The 18,880-nt window shown below is 43.1% G+C and overlaps 1 protein-coding gene across 1 annotated transcript; it reads left to right on the plus strand.

Annotated features, from left to right (window-relative positions):
* The first annotated feature begins 7,452 nt into the window (after positions 1 to 7,452).
* Positions 7,453 to 17,420, plus strand: ACTR5 (actin related protein 5). Its single transcript, XM_050313933.1, has 9 exons — positions 7,453 to 7,859; positions 9,247 to 9,476; positions 10,313 to 10,482; positions 11,288 to 11,505; positions 11,840 to 12,022; positions 14,110 to 14,232; positions 14,773 to 14,912; positions 15,829 to 15,961; positions 16,476 to 17,420. The coding sequence occupies exons 1-9, from the start codon at positions 7,464 to 7,466 to the stop codon at positions 16,722 to 16,724; spliced, it is 1,842 nt and encodes a 613-aa protein (XP_050169890.1). The 5' UTR covers positions 7,453 to 7,463; the 3' UTR covers positions 16,725 to 17,420.
* Positions 17,421 to 18,880: the final 1,460 nt, after the last annotated feature.

The raw sequence follows: 18,880 nt of genomic DNA on the forward strand, positions 1-18,880 counted from the left end.
TAAGAACCACTACAGAGAGAGACTGCCTTGATCCCTTTTTGTTTGAAAACAAAGATTACTAGTGTGAGCAGAGAGTATCACTGGTCCAGTGCTTGGTCCTTATAAAAAAGGGACTCATTCCTCTGAAGTGGAAGGGGAGCAGAATGCAGCGGACGAGAAACTGGCTGCTGTCATTCATTTCATATTTAACCAGTCAGTATTCTGAAAGTAGTTGTTGTGACCTCAGTGAGTGCTGACTTAGTCTTGAGTGGGTTTCCTTCTCAGAGAATTCCCATCCATCTATCATACTGCAGTCACCCTCACTGATGCCGAGCAGGATGGATGCTAAAAGCCATGGGACCACCTGCTTTATTTTCACCCTCTGGTGGTTCTCTGAGCTTTACTCAGCTCCACTTTCCTCCCCAGGACTGAAGCCAACAGTCCTCTGCTCTCCAGTCTCAGGGAGTCCAGGATTTTCACAGCTTTTTCACACAGCAAAGCAAACAGCTGAGCCATGTAGATAATCAGATAGGACGGCAGCAGTAGAATCCTCAGGACATTAAAAATCTGGAGCAACAGGCAGACAAAGTTCCAGGTGAGAGAAGAAAACATGGTGCACAACAGCTGGTGAAGAAAAGGAAGAACTGAATCGTCATGGCAATGATGTTTTCAGAAGAGGTTCTATTTTCGGTGGAATAGACATAATTTTGAAACCACAAGTGTTTGTTCCCTTCCCTCATCCACCCTGCACAACCTGCAAGCCTTTCAGCATGGTATTATGTCCTACAAGAGACCAAGCTGCTGTGTTCAAGTCAATACTTGTACATGTGAAGAGCTCTAGAAGAATCAAATGGTAGCTTAGACAAGTCCAAGCTCATTCTTAGCATTGTTACCCTTTGAAAAATTATGAAATTAATTAAAAGGAAATTTTAAAAATTGTTACTACACTGACTTGGTACGGCCTTGGTGGTGTTAATAATGTTAAAAATGCTTTCACTTGTTGATTCCATGCTGAAGCTCAGCGTCAGGGTGTGTTAGTCAAACAACTGCAGCAGTTTAGGATGATTCCAGTCCTTAGCTAGTCTAGCCTAAGCAAGGTTACCACTCCAGCAAAACTAATGGAAGGAAACATGAGTGAGTATCTCAGTTGCTGCAGTTCAAAAATCCCAGCAATATAATTGAACAGACAGGACTGTGAATAGTGAGAGTGGAGGCACAGAGCAGCTTTCCCTTGTGAGCCCCTTCTACAAAGGAACAAACAGGACATGGGGAAAGAGAAGACACACAAGACATAAAGCTCTTCCACTGTGTCAAATATATCTTTTGGGATTTGTGTAAAGCCTAAGAAGATTGGAACTGTTGTGTTTGCAAAGACATTTCTGGCTTCAGCTCTCCTTGAGCAAGTGAAATACATCTTATTTTTAGTCACATACTCCACTGTAAGAAATCTGAAGCAGCTTTTAAAAATACATAATATCAGCCTTAAATACCACAAGAGTTTCCATGCACATTTGGGCTAAAGTTCTTATCTTGGAGAAATAAGTAGCATTTTTTTCTGTTTTAAATGCAATTCTCAGGGACTTTTAAAATATGCATACATACCTTTAAATATATATACACACACATATTCATGACAGTAATTCTGCACAATTTTGTCTTACCTTTACCTTGTCTAAATCAGAAGTCATTAAAAGTGGGGAAGACAGAAAATAGAACCTCCTGTTAGTCATTAACTAGACAGGAACCAATCTTGCAGCTTTTTCTTACCCAAGAGACCAAGGAGTCAGGCAGAGGTGAAAAAAAGTCAGAGCTGAGGCACAAAAGCAGTAGATATGCAAAGAGACAACATGGTCATACTACTCACCATCATGATGTTACAGAAATTGCTCTTTTCAGCATGAGAATATCTTATCTTCTGGCTCCGGGACCAGCTGTTTGAGGTCACGGGAAGAAAACTTTGCTTTTGGTTTTTTGGATTTGAGCTCAGATAAGCAGGCTTGGGCCTCAGCCTCCCCACAGAGTCACTGGGTTGGGACTCCTCTTGTGTCTCTGTAGTGGATGCGTCACTCTGGTTATCTTCCTCCGTTAGCTCATCTTCAAATATAGAGTCAGAATCAGGCTCATCAAAAGATTCTTTCTTTATCTTTTCTGTGCTGGGCATCTGTGCTAGAAATAGGTTTAAAAAGAACATGCAAAACAGCTGTATGTGACTTTTTCTCCCTGGCTGCAAGCCTTGCATGTTCCACCTATGAGCTGGGCAAGGTTCCTCTGAACATTTTTCAGCTGAAATAAAGGATTTCTAAACCAAACTAGACAACAAAAGGCCCATACAAGTGTTTGATTTCAACTAATTAAGTCTTAATCAGCAACTATCTCAGAGGAGGAGCTGAAACATTCATGATTTTTTACTTGTGCCTGCTGTAATCTAGCATAAAATAAGTGGATATGACTGAAATAGGAAGTTATTTAAAAGCGCACTGTTGTCTTTCTTATGAGTAACTGGGTAATGCTTTAATGTTGTAATTCTGTAAATACGTGGGTATGTAAAAAATGAGTAATGTGTCTAGTCTTACTGATTAAAACGCAATTTAGAGCATTTGTGGAAATTGTTGGAGGCCTGTTCTAACAACAGTTACTACAGGGCCAGAAATTGTGAAAGTAAATGTAGCAGGAATAACCTGAAAATCTCATTCAAAGCATCAAGAGATTCCAGAGTTACTCTGTCCAGGCAAAAACCTGAGCACTCAACTGAAGTGTGTGGCACAGCTACCCTTTGCCTATGCAAAATAGATTTTTTTTTAATCACTAATAGTGAACTTACAATTCATTCCTTATCCAGGATTACTTATGATCCAGCACTAGAGCAAAGTAGCAAGGCTTTATCCTCATGAGTACATAAAAAAGCTTATTATTAGTCTAAAACAAAAGCCTGTTATAATTTACTGACGTGTTAGAAGTTAGAATTGGTGATGGATTGGGAAAAAAAAGAACAAAATACACAAATAAATGAAAATGCATGACGTGCTCCCTTCAAAATTTTCTATCAGCCTCAGCACTGACAAAAGGACCCTTTACCAGCTCCCCCAGTAACACCCTGCACACCCCCCAAAAATAGAGGTGCGAGAGAACTATAACACCAGAATTTAAAGTGCACAAAACTAGAGGGTTAGCTTTGGTTTCTTCAATAGAAATCTACAAAAACTACTTGTCCTTTGCCCTTCTTAAATCAAATTACCTCTGAGAAAAAGGGAGAGAGTAAGGAATAGAAGAGTAAGGCAGCAGCTGGGCTTCCTATAAGCATTTTTAACAAAAAAGCATCATAATTTGTGTTTGCTTTTCCATATACTACCACCAGTACTAAGAAACCTTTCAGTTTCTTTCTGTGACAAGTGTCATTAACCTAAAAATAGCTAGCAGAGTGTTTTAAAGGTGAAGCTAATAGATAAATACTTTATGCAGAAGCATTTTACCTGATCAACAGCCAAACTTACCTTCATTAAGTAGAAGCTGTAGCCAGATGATCATGATGATCAACAGCATTACAAATGGCAAACAGAACCAGAAGAAAAGCAGAGGAAAGGTCAGTTCATTCACCAGAGGAACTAGGGGATACCTCATGGCTTGCTTCGGGTTACACTAAGTTTAGAACAGCTCGTCTGCTCCGCTTTCTAACCACCTTTTAAAAACTCTCATTGCAGCACTATTAATGACAAGAAGACGAGTGATATATCAGCATGGTTAGTAAAGGGGACAGTCCTGTGCTAGGGAGGGAGCAATGGGGATTAAATACAGCATAAGAACAACTAAGAAAACATCTGATTTGATTGGCCTTCCTTCAGCTGCTATTTAAAGGAAGCTTTCAAGGATTATGTTAAAACAGTAGTTAAAGATCTGGTCATGTTTGTGGATATAGGGGAGATAACCAAGCACTTCAGCCAGACTGAGTAGCCAAGGTTGCTTTTGAGAACACAATAAAACAGAGCCAACCCTCCAAAGATGGGTAGAGGATGAACAGGTAAAAATTACTTCTCCCAGGCTCTTGTTTGATATAGAGCAAAAATATGTTCCGTATTAATATAACTCTATTTTCAGCCTACTCTGTATGCCTCCACCTATTAGTTAATCCTTTAGGAAAATAAACCTTTGTATTTTAATTGCCTATCTCCCTTACCTCCAAAAAAGGCAACTAGTGTGTGTCATAGGATATGCCTGCAAATGTATTGCTTTAGAGTAAAGGAGTTCAGTAGGGATCAAAGCAGGAACCAGATAAGTGGCTTGATAACTTAATATTCATCACACTGTATGTTTCTCTTTCAATAAAATAAAACCATTATCTATTGCTTACCTCACAGAGAATTGTTTGGATAAATTAATTGTTCGTGTAGCTCTCAGTGGAAGAGAGCAGTGATGTAAGTGCACATTACAAATGACTGCATGCATTCATGTTCTTGCTTGTGTGCATGTGTTTGTTTTTATGTAGTAACAGCCCCTTGAAAGGAGCCTTTTAATCCCAAGATCTAAATGAACTATGCAAATTCTTAATAATTCACATTAATAACACCCCTGCATGATAAAAGAAAGCTATTATCCCTCCTTTGTGCATTGGGTAAACAAGTGAGAAAAGCCATTAATGCCCTGAGCTTCAAGGATGCTCAATATTTGAGTCCTCATTTCTCACAGTGGGGGTGGCAGGTTGGGGGCATCTTTGAAAACCAGACTGTCAGTGATTTGTCTACAGATGCAGTGCCAAAAGGGATGGAAAGGAGCTGAATCCTGAATCTGTGATGTGTTTCATTTTAGTGGTAAAGTGTTTCTCTTACTCGCGTCACTGAGACCCGTTGGGGTCCACACTGGCTCTCACCGAGCTGAGCCAGCCTGGGACCCCTTGTCCTTGAGGCAGGATGAATCCCACCCTGTGAGCCCATATCCCTAGGGAATGAGGAAGTGAAAATAAGGGGGAAATGCCTTCACCGTTTCCCATATGTCTGGAGAGGCTGGTTGGACAGGAGAGGGCCCCTCAGCAGAGAGGTGCCTGGGCTGTGTCAGTGATCTCCCAGGTGGGTGGCACAGCCCAGGGCCATGGGGTTTCACCTCCACACAGACACTGGGGAGGTTTCACAGTCCAGGTTTAAAGGATGGGGGTCTCTGTGTGAAAGTGAGATGGGGTACAGCCCATCCTGTGGGATAGTGGTGTTTGATGTTTGTCCACAAAATTGGATCCTTTATCAGATGTGCAACAAGACAAGCATTATGCATTTGAGAGAGACACTGAGTATTTATTTCAGAGCTGTGCAAGCCTAGGTGCTCAGTGTGTTCCATAAATCCAGCAAACCCCACTGGACTTTCTATGGCATTTTTTATAATTAATTTATTATAATTATTTTATTTATAATTTTTATTTATTTATTTATATATTTATAATTAATTTTAATTCAGAGTTAGTAACTTTCCAAGTACAGAGGCTCTATTATGATTGGTTAGTAATTTCCATTTGAGTTATGTAACCCCATCTAACTTTTCCACATGCTCAGGGAGAGGGTCTTCACCTGGGCAGGGGTCTTTTTGACATGTAAGTTTGATTTTTAACATTATAGTGAAGATAATTCAGCCATAGGGCACATGGACCTTGAGTATTTTGCTGAGTTAGCAGTGTATACATAGGCATACATCAACATCTTGATTTACTACATCCTTAAAGCTTGGTAGTTCCAGGACGTCCATGAGTAGGTGATGCTCCTGCTGCCTGCTGCACTGATTAGGTCTCCTTTCACAGAACTACGTAATAGTTGGGGTTGGAAGGAATCTCTGGATATCATCCAGTCCAAACTCCCACCAAGGCAGGGTCGCCTGGAGCAGGGACACTCCATACCCTCCATGGGCAACTGTTACGTTGCTCTGCCACCCTCAATGGAAAGAAGTTCTTCCTCATGTTGAGGTGAAACTTCTGGTTTAGTTTATGGCCATTGCTCCTCGTCCTGTCACTGGGCACCACTGAACAGAGTCTGGCACCATCCTCTTGGCACCTGCCTTGGAGATATTTATGTGCATTAATGAGATCCCCTCTCATTCTTTTCCAGACTAAACAGACCCAGCTCCTGCAGTCTTTCCACATCAGCGAGAAGCTCCAGACCCCTCATCATCTTTGCGGCCTATCCTGGACCCACAGCAACCTTCCAGTATCTGAAGGGGGCCTACAGGGAAGGCGGAGAAGGACTGTTCATCAGGAACTGTAGCGACAGGACAAGAAGTTGTTATAAGTTAGTATAAGAATTTAGACAACTCAATTCCAATTAAACATTGATAAATTTATTAAGCAAGCGATAATAAAGCAAAACAGCGCTGGGTGGCCTGGAGGGCAAGTGCCCTGCCCGAGACACACACCACCATGTAGTAAATGTCCCCTTTTTATACATTTTCAAGTCCCGGGTTTTGAATGCAATTGCTTTGTGGCTTGAATTCATGCCTTGTTGCTGAGTGGTCATCTGGGATTTGTCAAAGATGAAAGCTGCAGTTCTTATCAGCTGTAAATTTTACCGATACTGATACTTGTTTGTTTAGTAAGATGTCTGCAATTATTTTTACTGACACTTGCTTGATTAACAGGATGTCCATGAAACTTATCTTGTTGAATTATAACACGTCGCGGTCGAGGCGGGGAGGCGACATGGGATACCAGCAGCTTTTTTATTGCAACTGTGCATCTACCTTTATACAGCTCTGGAGTGACACATGTACACACAGCATTGGTTTACCACTTCATAACAACTCATGACTGGACACACAGCCACATGTCCTAACACAACAGGCTGACATTCTAACAGGAAACCCACTGTGTCACAGTCCTACTGTCCGTGGTTAACCCTCTGCCAGGTGTAAGAAGTTCCATCTTCAGTATCTCAGTTTACTGAGAGCCCAGAACCAGCTGGGCTCCCCAACAATAACAGAAGTTCCTTATTCCCTCATACACATAAGATTTTATGAACAGAGTTAACCCTTCTATTACAGAAGTGATGGGTACAAACTGAAAGAGGGGAAATTTGGGTCAGATATTAGGAAGAAATTATTTACTGTGAGGGTGGTAAGACACTTGTACAGGTTTAGATTAAATACTCACAGAATCACAGAATATTCTGGCTTGGAAGGGACCCACAAGGATCATCAAGAACACCCCATCCCTGGAAGTGTCCAAGGCCAGGTTGGACCTGGCTTGGAGCAATCTGGGATAGTGGAAGGTGTCCCTGCTCATGGCAGGGGATGGGCCAGCGGGATCTTTAAAATCCATTCCAACCCCTTAACATTTTATGAGTCTATGCTGGCTGCTGCCTGTCTCACTGCTCAGGTCTCCTTCCTTGCTGATTAGGCTGGAAAGTACACAACGATCTCACGCCAAGGAACGTCCTGATTTAAGATAATAGGATAATTCTGGCATTTCGTAGCTGCGGCGGTCTCGGAACTCCCGTGCGGGGCCGCGTTCCCGGCCGGACATGGGGCCCAGCATGGCGGCGCCCACACGTGTGTTCGCGTTCCGGGACGCGCGCTGGGCCCCCGACCCCGTGCTGGCTCCGAGCGCGGCCGTGCGGAGCCCTCAGCCTGTGCCGCTGGTCATCGACAACGGCTCCTTCCAGACACGGGCGGGATGGGGCTGCCCGGACCCCACTGTGCCCGCCGAGCCGCTGCTGCGATTTCGCTCGCTGGCGGCGCGGAGCCGCGGGGCCCGCGGCGGGGCCGGCGCCGAGACCCAGGTGGGCAACGACCTGGGCAGCCCCGAGCCCTTGCGGTGGCTGCTGCGCTCGCCCTTCGACCGCAACGTGCCCGTCCAGCTGGAGCTGCAGGAGCTGCTCCTCGACTACGTTTTCCAGCGCCTCGGCATCTCCTCGCAGGTAACGCCGGGCAGGGGCTGGAGCCGCCCGGGAATCGTGGAATGGTTTGGGTTGGAAGGAACCTTAAAGCTCATGTCGTTCCACCCCCTGCATCAGGCAGGGACGCCTTCCACTAGACCAGGTTGCTCCAAGCCCCGTCCAACCTGGCCTTGAACACTTCCAGGGAGGGGGCAGCCACAGCTTCTCTGGGAAACCTGTGCCAGGGCCTCACCACCCTCACAGGCAAGAATTTTTTTTCCTGATATTATCTAATCTAAGCCTATTCTCTTTCAATTTGAAGCAATTTCCCCTTGCCCTGTCACTCCAGGCTCTGTAAATAGTCTTGCCCCATCTTTCCTGTAAGTTTCTTCAGGGCTGGGCCCCGGGGAGGGAGGAGTCTGGGTGGAGGGGAAGTTCCACCTTAACATGAGGAAAAACTTCTTTACTGAGCAGTGACTGAGCACTGAACAGATTGACCAGAGGGGCTGTGAAGTCTTCCTCATTAGAAACATTCCAGAACCATCTGGACACAGTCCTGTGCCATGTGCTCTGGGATGACTCTGCTTGAACAGGGAGGTTGGATTGGATGACCCACTGTGGTCCCTTCCAAGCTGAACCATTCTGGGATTCTGAGAGGTTGTGGCTGGTCCACAGTGGGAATTTGGCGGTGTAGAATTTCCCCTGGCTCTCCTGGGATATGTTGTCCCCCTCCTCACAGATACAGCCTGGGTAGACAGGGAGGTGAAACTGGCTGGGCCAGGTGTGCCCCAGTGGTGTCTTTGAAGCTCTGCTGTGCTCCTCATTTCTTCATGGGTTTGTAGTGAAGCAAAAGAGGAGGATTCAGCTGCAGGGTGAAAGGCTTGGAGTGCAGTGTCCTGTCAGGTCATGTCTGAGAACCTGCATCCAGGATCAGCTTTTGAGAAGGACATACTGGTGTTGTGTATTGCTCTTATTAGTAGAGCTTATTGACCACCTGTACACCCAGCTGTGTTGAGAGTTGCTCCTCAGGCCATGGAGTCTTTTACCTGTGTGACAACACAAGTTTGAAAACTTTACCCAGTGTTGAACTAAACTTCCACTGGTTTTCTCTCACATTTCACCTTCTCATGGCATAGATTTTGGTTACTTAGATTTTTAATAATTTGTATATGCTTTTAAAAGTCCATTCTCTTCCACCATTAGGAATTTATTCTTTAGTTGAATTAACATTAACATCTTTTTTCCCCCCTTAAGCAATAGATAGATATAATTTAGATTACATGTTTTTACATGAAAAGTAGCCTGCACATAAAGTGCTTTTTCATGGCTGTTTTGGAGGAGTTCTTGCTGGTGTTCAAAAGAAGAAGCAAGGATAACTGGATTTTCCCTTCATACCTTTGTTGTTATTCTTTTCCCTTGTCTCTTCCAGGGTTGTGTTGACCACCCAATTGTTCTGACAGAAGCAGTGTGCAACCCTCTGTATTCAAGGCAAATGATGTCCGAGCTGCTCTTTGAGTGTTATCAAGTGCCAAAAGTGTCCTATGGTGTGGACAGCCTGTACAGTTTTTACCACAATAGGAGGCAGAAGTGGCCCTGCAGTGGTTTGGTGATATCCTCAGGGTATCAGTGCACACACATTTTGCCAGTCTTAGAAGGCAGGTGAGTTCTTGGTGTCTTAAGTGCAGCCTCTCTTTGTCAGGCATTCACTGTTCAAGTGATGCAAATACCCCTTTTTCCAGCACTGAGTATTCCAGCCCTGCAGTATTAACTCCTACCAGGTCTTAATTTATACTGATGACTTAAAACCAGGTCTGCAGATTTTACTAGGTTCGGTTGAATTTTGAATTGAAGATGCAGTACTGTCTTTGTATTTTTAGTTGCTACTCATGCCTAAATTTGTACTTTCAAAAATAGAAGGGGGTATCTGCCCCAAATGAAATCAGGCATTAAAAAACAGGTTTTAAAGCAGCTTTGGGACAAAATAAAGTGCTCTGTGAGATTTCTGCAGTTACCGAGGATTTTATCATTCTGGTTATTCAGCTACATTACTCTACTTTCTCTTTTTTCTTTTTCTTCTTTTTTTTTGAATCACTGCTGCAGGCAATGGCTTTATTAGATCTGGTGAATGCTTCATGTTTTCAAGGGTTACACCTGGCCAACTCTAAAATGTTGCAAAGGTTAAAGAACTACTTTTAGCTCTGCTAACCATCACTTCCCTTGTTAGAACAAAATTATTTAATATTTGGGATTTTTTTAAAGCAGAACTGAGCCTTTCAGAAAATATCTGCAGTAAACACAGCAGTGATTATGCTGTCTGAGAAAAGCAGATGTGTTAGATTCTGGGGTAACTGAATCTTGAAATATTTTTCTGTGAATATTCATATGTCTACTTATCCATATGAGAAATTAAATAATATTGAAGTAAGCAGGAAGTGTGTTTAATGTGGATTCTTGTGGATTTCTCCAGTCTAAGCTGTGTTTCCTTGCATTTTGAGGCTGGATGCCAAGAACTGCAAGCGCATCAACCTGGGGGGGTGTCAGGCTGCCGTGTACCTGCAGCGGCTCCTGCAGCTCAAATATCCCGGGCATTTTGCAGCCATCACGCTCAGCCGGATGGAGGAAATCCTGCACGAGCATAGCTACATTGCAGAGGACTACATAGAAGGTAAAAGCAGAGTAATTTACCACCAGATAGTGTTCATTCACACTTAGTTTGTCCTCTATATCCCTTTGTTTTCAAGTTGGCTAGGATTCTACCAGACATATTCTGCTGCTATATTACTATCTTTGTAGCTGTCTTTCTGGTAACCTGTCTCATGCTTAACAAAGCTTTCAAATTTAAAATTAAGAAATAAAACTGAACTACTACCAAAAATAATCTGTATTAGTTCAAATTTATCTGTGAATAAAAATTGGGATTGTCTCAGAGGACAATATTTTACAATGAGCTTATTATTTACTTTATACTTCTAAAACCCCTTTAAATAGGTTAGGATTTCTGCATCTAGCTGCATTTCTTATCTGCATTAGGGTTTCCAAAATTGCACAGGACATTTCTCATGGCTTTTTGTGAATTCAGTAAATTTTACAATTTCCATGGTAAGTGTCATCTGGAGTAGTGGTTGAAGAGAAGTGTGTTCTTAAATTTGTCACTTGTGAATGAGCCTGCACGAGTCCTTAAACATGTGTGAGAGCTCCTCCTTGCAAGGAGAGAAGAGACTTTAGTGTGCACTTCCACTTGTTAGTACTTGGCATTTCCTGGAGATCAGAGCATGAAGAACCACCTGCACTGAGTATGTGACCAGAGGGGGTAGCCAAGCATGGGGGCAGCTGCCAAGAGGTGACAAAATTCTAGGGTGGACTATTTCTGCCTTTATTCATCACCTTTCGTCCTCTGCATGGAGTATGTACAATATATGAATCGTTGTCTTCAGCTGACAAAACAGTTATCTTGCTTTCAAAACACACAGAGCTCCAGAAGTGGCGATGCCCAGAGTACTATGAGAACAATGTGCACAAGATGCAGCTGCCTTTCTCCAACAAGCTGCTGGGGAGCACTCTGACATCCGAGGAAAAGCAGGAGAAAAGACAGCAGCAGTTGCGGCGACTTCAGGAACTCAACGCACGTCGTCGAGAAGAGAAGCTGCAGCTTGACCAGGAGAGGCTGGACAGGTTGCTCTATGTACAGGTAACCAAGGCAGAGTTTTCATGTGATATTCTGGGAGGAGGGCAGGCTGCCCTTGAAGGTGTATCAGAGGGTTATGTGTCATTGTAAAGAACCTATGACTGTCCTGGATGTTTTCTGATAGGAGCTTGCCAAGGTTACTTGTGAGATAACAGGGAGGGACTACTGATGCAGAGGGTGCTTTCAGATTCTGAACAGCACTTTGGGAAATATTTTGAATGCTGGCAAAGTGTGTACATCATTATATCTAGTAACGAAGGCAGAGTGTCTGTGCATGCGCAGTTGACAGATAGTTATGATTACCTTATCTTGTTCATCACATCTGATCTGTCTGCAGGAACTTTTAGAAGATGGTCAAATGGATCAATTCCACAAAGCTTTGGTGGAGCTGAACATGGACTCTGCAGAAGAACTTCAGTCTTACATCAACAAATTGAGTGTGTCTGTTGAACAAACAAAGCAGAAAATCCTACTGTCAGAAGTCAGTATTGAAGTAGATGTTGTGGACAGCAAACCAGAGGTATTATGTTTTCACCAAGTTAATCCCTGTCTTATCTCTCAGAGAATTAAGTTTCTGCGCTCGAAAATGTGTCCCTTCAGACTACTAGTAGTGAACTAAGCTTTTAACGCACTGCAAGTCAGTGTCAGGTTGGCAACTGCTTCTCTCTTTTCGGAGAGAATGTCCTGAGACAACCATCCTTAACTATTAGTAGCCTTCTATTAAAGATACAGAAGAACCCATCAAGCTTTTTCTTAAAAACAGTATTTGTTTTCCTTTCTGTTTTTCCCTTTCAGGTGCAGAGAATTTTGTGGTAAACAACCAACCTTTTGCTTTCATGCTGCCTTTTTTTGGTACAATTAAACAGCCTGTTCTTCTTTGTTTATTTAATGAAAGGTTAATTGCTACACTTGGTTGTTGAAGTTACCTTGAAGATGAGACGCTTGTTTGTCTGCTTTGCCGGACTAACACAGGCTTAGCACACAGCAGCTGTTTCTAAGAGGTGGTCTAAGGTGTTTGTGCATGTGCTTATAATTGCCTTTCAAGTCACATAAAACAGAGCTTTTTTTAGTTATGGCAGCCTTTGCTCAGGGAAAAAGGCAGAGAGAGAAACAGAAAATTGAAGCATAGAGGAGATATCCATATTTAGGTTACCCAGAGAAGCTGTGGCTGCCCCATCCCTGGAAGTATTTAAGGCCAGGTTGGATGGGGCTTGGAGCAACCTGGTCTAGTGGAAGGTGTCCCTGCCTGTGGCAGGGGGCTGGAACAGTATGAGCTTTGAGGTCTCTTCCAAACCATTTTGGGATTATGTGATTATCAGTAGAGTTTGTGTGACAATCAAAATGATTGTGTTTGAGCAAATGCAGGGAGATGATAGGCTTACCATTGTGGTAAAGCATCTTTCTGCCTTCTGTCAAGAGAAATTGTTCTAGAAGATAACTGAAAGACTGTCAGCTTGTTCTAATTTTGCTCAGTGGTTGTGCCTAAGTTCCAACATGGATCCCCCGCTTCTCTTCTTTACTAGGTGTAACCACAGGCCTTGGAATGAGTCCACAAGTCTTTTTGTTTGGTCTTTGCCTTGTGAGAGCACCTACAGTTACCACCAAATCCATTTTTTAGACAGGCCATGCTTCTGTCATGTAAAGGAGTCTAAGAGCTAATTATGTTGTTCCAGGGTCTGTGCCAAGTCTGCAGCAAAATTCAGTGTTTCTTTCTGTTACTGTCTTTTTTTTAAGATGTAAAAAGAAATGGATTTAACAAAGCATAAGTGGTGGAGAGAACTTAAGGTGACTGCATTTGTTTGCTGTAACAATGAACTCTGCTCAAACTTCAGTTTGAGTAATTGCTTCTATTTAAGTGAATATAAAATAGATACTTAAAAATGTTTAAAGGATCTAGTTTTAGCTTATTCTGCTAGAAGAACTTTATAGTCATTGCAGGAAATGTTTCAAGCTTAAAATAACCGAAATAATATTTTGCAACAAAATCCTAAAGGTAACATTGTAATGCAATAAACCAAAGAAGATAATTAAGAAGCTGTTGCTACCTCACAACAGGAGTCCTGTAGGATTTTGAGTGATGCTTTTCATTAGGAAAGAACTGCGCATCTGTGTAAAATATAAAGGGGTTTTGGTGCATCCTGTGAGCAAACGGTAGGTGGTTGAAACTGTCAGAAATTGTGTGGTGGCTTTGGAGCTAGCAAATATTTGTTTTCCAGTCCCACGTAAACAAAATAGGGAATTTAATGGTAATTATAGCGCAGTTAGAGGTGCTGGGAGAGCACCAAGTTTTCACCAGTGTAAAAAGCTATTTTACCAGGTTTTAATATGGTATGTTTAGGACATGGCTGTCTGGCATCCTGGCAGACTAAGGCCTTGATTTTTGAGCTACCATTGTGACAAATTTATTGGAAGTGTTTGATTTTTTTGCTTTGAGTGAATATCTGTCTTAAATTCTATTTTCTGGGCATATTTGCTTTCAGGCTGTTAAAAAGTTGAGATTTGAGGAAATTGGCGCTGAGTTTTCCAAATATGACACGTGAATTGCAGTCACATATGTGCCCAGCACACCTGAGCTAATCTACCAGAATATACCTTCTCTGTTTCCAGACTCCTGATTTGGATCCATTGGGCAGTGAACAGTCACTGGAGGATATGGAAAGTATTAATGAGTTTGAACCTTTATTTGCTGAGGAACAGCCTGAAGTTGAGAAGCCTGTTGCTGCAGTACAGGTTTGATTTCTCTGTCTATACCTTGTGCCAGAGGTTTCTGCATCTCAGTTGTCCAACAGGTCTGCTAACATTTTTCCCAATGCAAACATTGTTTGCCTGCTCTTGGAAGAGATTCTTAAACTACCTGAACAGGACATTGAGAGGAGAAGTCCTTGCAGTCTTAGCTGGTGGTTTAGACCATTAATATACCCACTTGGTTCACTTTGCAGGCAATGTCTGTTGTAGCAGTACCATGTTATTAGGAAAAAAAAAAAAGTCCTGCTCAAGTTTCTTTTGTCTGTGATCCATAACCTGATATCTCATCCCAGTGGACACAGCTTCCAACTTGTGAGGTAGAGCCTTAGAGGCACAATGGAGAATAAATTTTATAGGAAAAGTTTAGCTTCCTTGGTCTTTTGGAACCTTTTACAGCATTCTCTTTCTCTGTGAGAGCATTACCATCTGTTTTTTGTACAGAATTTTTGGAAAATTTTCTTATTCTACAGTATTACTGTTCTTTAACATAATTACCCACTACTTCTCAATCTCATCTTTTCAAAGCCTGTGTTTAACCTGGCAGAGTACCACCAGCTTTTCCTTGGCACTGAAAGAATCAGGGCTCCAGAGATTATGTTCCAGCCCTCCCTAATAGGAGAAGATCAGGCTGGTATAGCAGAAACCATGCAATATGTCCTTGAGAGGTAAGTTTACAAACCTGCTTACTTCAGATATCAGCTTTTAAAATACTGGGTTTTTTAGCAATAATTTGAGAAAATATGTTGGAATAGTTCTTTTTGGCAGGGTGGAGCATTGCAGACTAGACATGTCTTCCTGTTCTGAAAGTCACAGGTAACTCTGCTTGTCTTAAGTCAGTGGATCTATAAATTTTTTGACCAATTACCCCATCAGTGAAAAATTTTTGAGAACACACCTCTTATAGATATCTATTTTTAAATTACGTACAGGTACTGCTGAAGGAATATATTGTGAACATTTTAAAACATACACAAAAATAGAAATTAAAAGGATGAGATAAAGGTGAAATAGACACTATTTAAATTTATTTGTTAATGGTACAAAAAATACCTTCTCCCTGCACTCCACTGGATGGATTGTCTTGCGCAGATCCCACTTTGGAGATCCCTGGTCCAACCTGTTACAGAGGGAAACAACAAGCCCTTGTAAATAAATATCCATCCCATACAACGGTGAGCTGGCAGTCTCTGCCTTTGGGAGACCAAAATCAGGGGTAACATTTTAAAGTTATGATATGGGCACGCTTGCTGGACATTTCCAGACAAATTAGCACTGGCAAGATTTCGCCCCTGAACTGTATGAACATGGGAGATTGCATTTTCTGAAAGGTAAGAATTCCAGCCGTGGAAAGAAGGTGGAAATCCTGTTGTTGATTTACGGGATACGGTCCACTGAGTGCTTTCAGGATTTTCTTCTCCCACCCCCTGAATTTCCAGAACACAAACACAGTTTTTCATGCTAGGGAAATGAAGGAAGTTTCTCCGTGAATCCTGAGGCAAGGTATGAGTACTCCCCAGAGCTGTTACAGTTCATAATGGAGCTGTCCTTGAGAAAGGCTGAAGTTGTTTTTATTCCTCGTAGGTATTCAAAGGAGCAACAAGCTGTTCTTGTCCAGAATGTTTTTCTCACTGGTGGAAATATGATGTACCCTGGACTGAAAGCCAGAGTCCAGAAGGAACTCCTTGAAATGAGGCCGTTCCAGTCATCTTTTCAGGTGTGTGTGTTGACATTATGTTTGCGTGAACAGCCTGTTCATTTGGGTTCAGAAGTAATTGGGGTTGGGTGAGGTGCAGAGCAGGTGTGCTTAGAGCATGGGAGTGGAGTGTTTTATGACAAGACACTGCAGACAGCTGTTTTGACCTGAGAAGATGCAGGTTAAGCAAAAATACAGTTGCTCTTTCTGAAATCAAGAGAGTGTAGGGAAGATACTGTGGAAAAGGAAAATCTGCTTCTGCGAAAGGACCAAGCACACAGAAGCATATTTGGCTGGAAGTTTTCAGATTGTTTTCCTAGGAATTGCTTCCAAGGTGAAAATGCGCTTCAAACCCATTTTTAACTTTCTTTCTTCCCTGGAGCCACTGAGTAAACAGCTAAGACTTCTGAAGCTCAGTGGTTTGTCTTTACTGCTGCAGTCAGGGTAAAAAGGCCTTTATCTCTGCGATCAGGGTAAAAAGATCTTTCTCTCCTGTCCTGAATTGACATTGCTGTTCTATTTTCCTTCCATCCAGGTTCACCTTGCTTCCAGCCCTGTTTTGGATGCCTGGTATGGGGCTAGGGACTGGGCAGTGGAATACATGAACCGTGAGGAAGGCTGGATAACCAGGAAGGACTATGAAGAAAAAGGGGGAGAATACCTCAAGGAACACTGTGCTTCCAATGTCTATGTCCCCATTCGCCTTCCCAAGCAGGCCGCGCGGGCAGCAGAGGCGGCGGCGCCCAGCAGAACGCTGGCCTCAGGCACAGGGGAGCAGGGATAGCCCTGTCCTTGGCACTGACCAGTTGTGCAGGAGGGCACACCTCGTCCCTGCTGCTCGGGAGCACTGGGATCCCATCCAGGCCCTTGGAGGAGGAGGACAGGCCACACTGGGTGTCACCTGGCGTGGTTGGAGCGCTCGCAGCACTCAGTGGTGCTCACACACAGCAGCACAGAGAGAGGAAACACCATCTTATAAACTCTTGTTGTAAGACTTAGGGGGTTTTGAGAGTGTATGTTTTACAGCTTTTAAAAATTTTATTAAATGTCCTGGGTTTATAGTGGTTTTATTTCTTGATCCCGCAGCAGGGCTGTATGGACCACGGCAGCCCAGCAGGGGTCCCCTTCGCTCATCGCAGTGATCCTCTGTCAGGACGTGTAGGGCAGGACCGAGGGGCTGAGCTTGGCCTTCTCTCCTGCTCTGTGACCTGTTGGATCTCTTTTGTGCTACACACATTCTGCCAAAGCACCACCCCATAAGTGGTTTCATTGATGTCAGTGATGATATCGATGACTTGGTTGAAACTGGAGGACTGGTCACATAAAGACACAGTCCTCCATAAAGCACAGTCCAGAGGGACTGCCAGGGCTTGTGCAGCCCTGGAGTGGTTTTACAGCAGTGGTGCTGAGCAGGGCAACTCTTTGATGGGACTTTTTGATCAAAAGTTGATTTAGCAATAAAGCAAACTTTTGCTTTACATCTAACGTGTTTTAGCGATTTGACTCTTTAGAGACTACAGCATTGGTTGTACCTTGCTTACAAACGCAGGTTTGCAGCCAGACCCCTGTCCTAGTGTACAATGTACTCCAGCTTAAATTTGACTAAGGATTCAGTTGTTGCGCTGAACAACTTGTAGTTGCATTCCCAAAAGAATAGTCAATACTTAATGTTGAACTCAAACCTAAGGAGACTCCATCACTTTGGCAAAAGCTGGAAAAGGTAAGACTATAGGGAGAGTATCCAGATTATATCACTGGTATAAAGAAAGTGTAGACATGGTGATTTATTGTCCCTGAGGGTTGCAGAGCATGGAGATGAGTTGTCACATGGCAGATTCAAAGCAAAGAACATGAAGTGCTTGTCATTGCTGAAGTTGTTGCCACAGGATGCAATACACACATTTTTGAATTCCAAAAGTATTGCCCAGAAGTCTGTGGTCAAACAAGGTCTATGATCAAACTGAGGTCTCACCTGGGCATTGAGATCCTGCAGTGCATGTTCTTCAGAGAGCACGTGAGGGAGGGGTTGTTGCAGACCTGCTCTCATACACAGCTCCTGTGGCACCCAGCACTGGTCACTCAGGTGGGATACAGGTCTTGGTGGGCCTCTGGCCTTTTCCTAACAGGCTGTTGGGCAGGGGAGGAAGAGAAGGCTGCTCTCTGCCTCCAGGTGACCAGTTTGGAGTGTTAATCCTATCCCTGGCTGCCTGGAGGCAGTTTTCAGGACCATTAAGGGAATTCCATGGGTGGTAATGTGGAAAAACTGTTGTGCTGAAACAGGGCAAAGTTACACCCCAACATGTCTTTTCTGATCTCAATGACCTGGAGTGGAGTAAATGATGTCCCATTGCTATTTGACCCCTTTCTGACACATCTTTAGCTAGTTTAGGCAGAGTGGCTATTCAAGGTATGGAAATCTGTTCTAGTACTTGGTGTTGGCTACTATATAGATAAGTGTGTTGTGCATAAAACTGTCACAGGGTGAAGGCTTGAAAGGGCATCTGTAATAGGTGCTTAGGTGAATTCTAAATGTTTGGCTAAATTGAGCCAGCCACTTCTCTTGCATTAATTCGAAGTGGAGCTGTCTAATTCTGTACAGAGATACCAGAGCAGCTGCTTAAACAGATTTAAGGAAGCATAATTTTATAATCTCCTGAACATTAGCTGGTTATTTGTTACTTTATCTCTGCAATAGCTGGAGAGAGTAATTAACTTGGATGACGTGATCATGGTCACAGGGTGTTCTGAGTGTGCTGGTGGGCATTCAGTTACTTGGGTAACATCATGAAAAGTGTGAACATGGCAGAATGGGATTAATTTCACCCATTTAAGTTCAGTTCCCTAGTAATGATTTGGCTGTGATGCTACATAAACATTGGTGCTGGCAGGATTCAAATGGAAGGAGTGTGTGGTACTGATTGCAGGAGGACACAAAGGTGT

This window comes from Myiozetetes cayanensis, unplaced genomic scaffold, assembly GCF_022539395.1.
Source record: "Myiozetetes cayanensis isolate MyiCay16 unplaced genomic scaffold, myiCay2020 scf19, whole genome shotgun sequence".
NCBI lineage: Eukaryota > Metazoa > Chordata > Aves > Passeriformes > Tyrannidae > Myiozetetes > Myiozetetes cayanensis.

Bases quoted from the DNA above. Each gene is read 5' to 3' on its own strand.
- ACTR5 (XM_050313933.1), top strand. From the start codon at position 7,464: ATGGGGCCCAGCATGGCGGCGCCCACACGTGTGTTCGCGTTCCGGGAC. The intron at 14,233-14,772 runs GTTTGATTTCTC...ATCTTTTCAAAG, and splicing joins AGCCTGTTGCTGCAGTACAG to CCTGTGTTTAACCTGGCAGA. The intron at 14,913-15,828 runs GTAAGTTTACAA...TATTCCTCGTAG, and splicing joins ATGCAATATGTCCTTGAGAG to GTATTCAAAGGAGCAACAAG.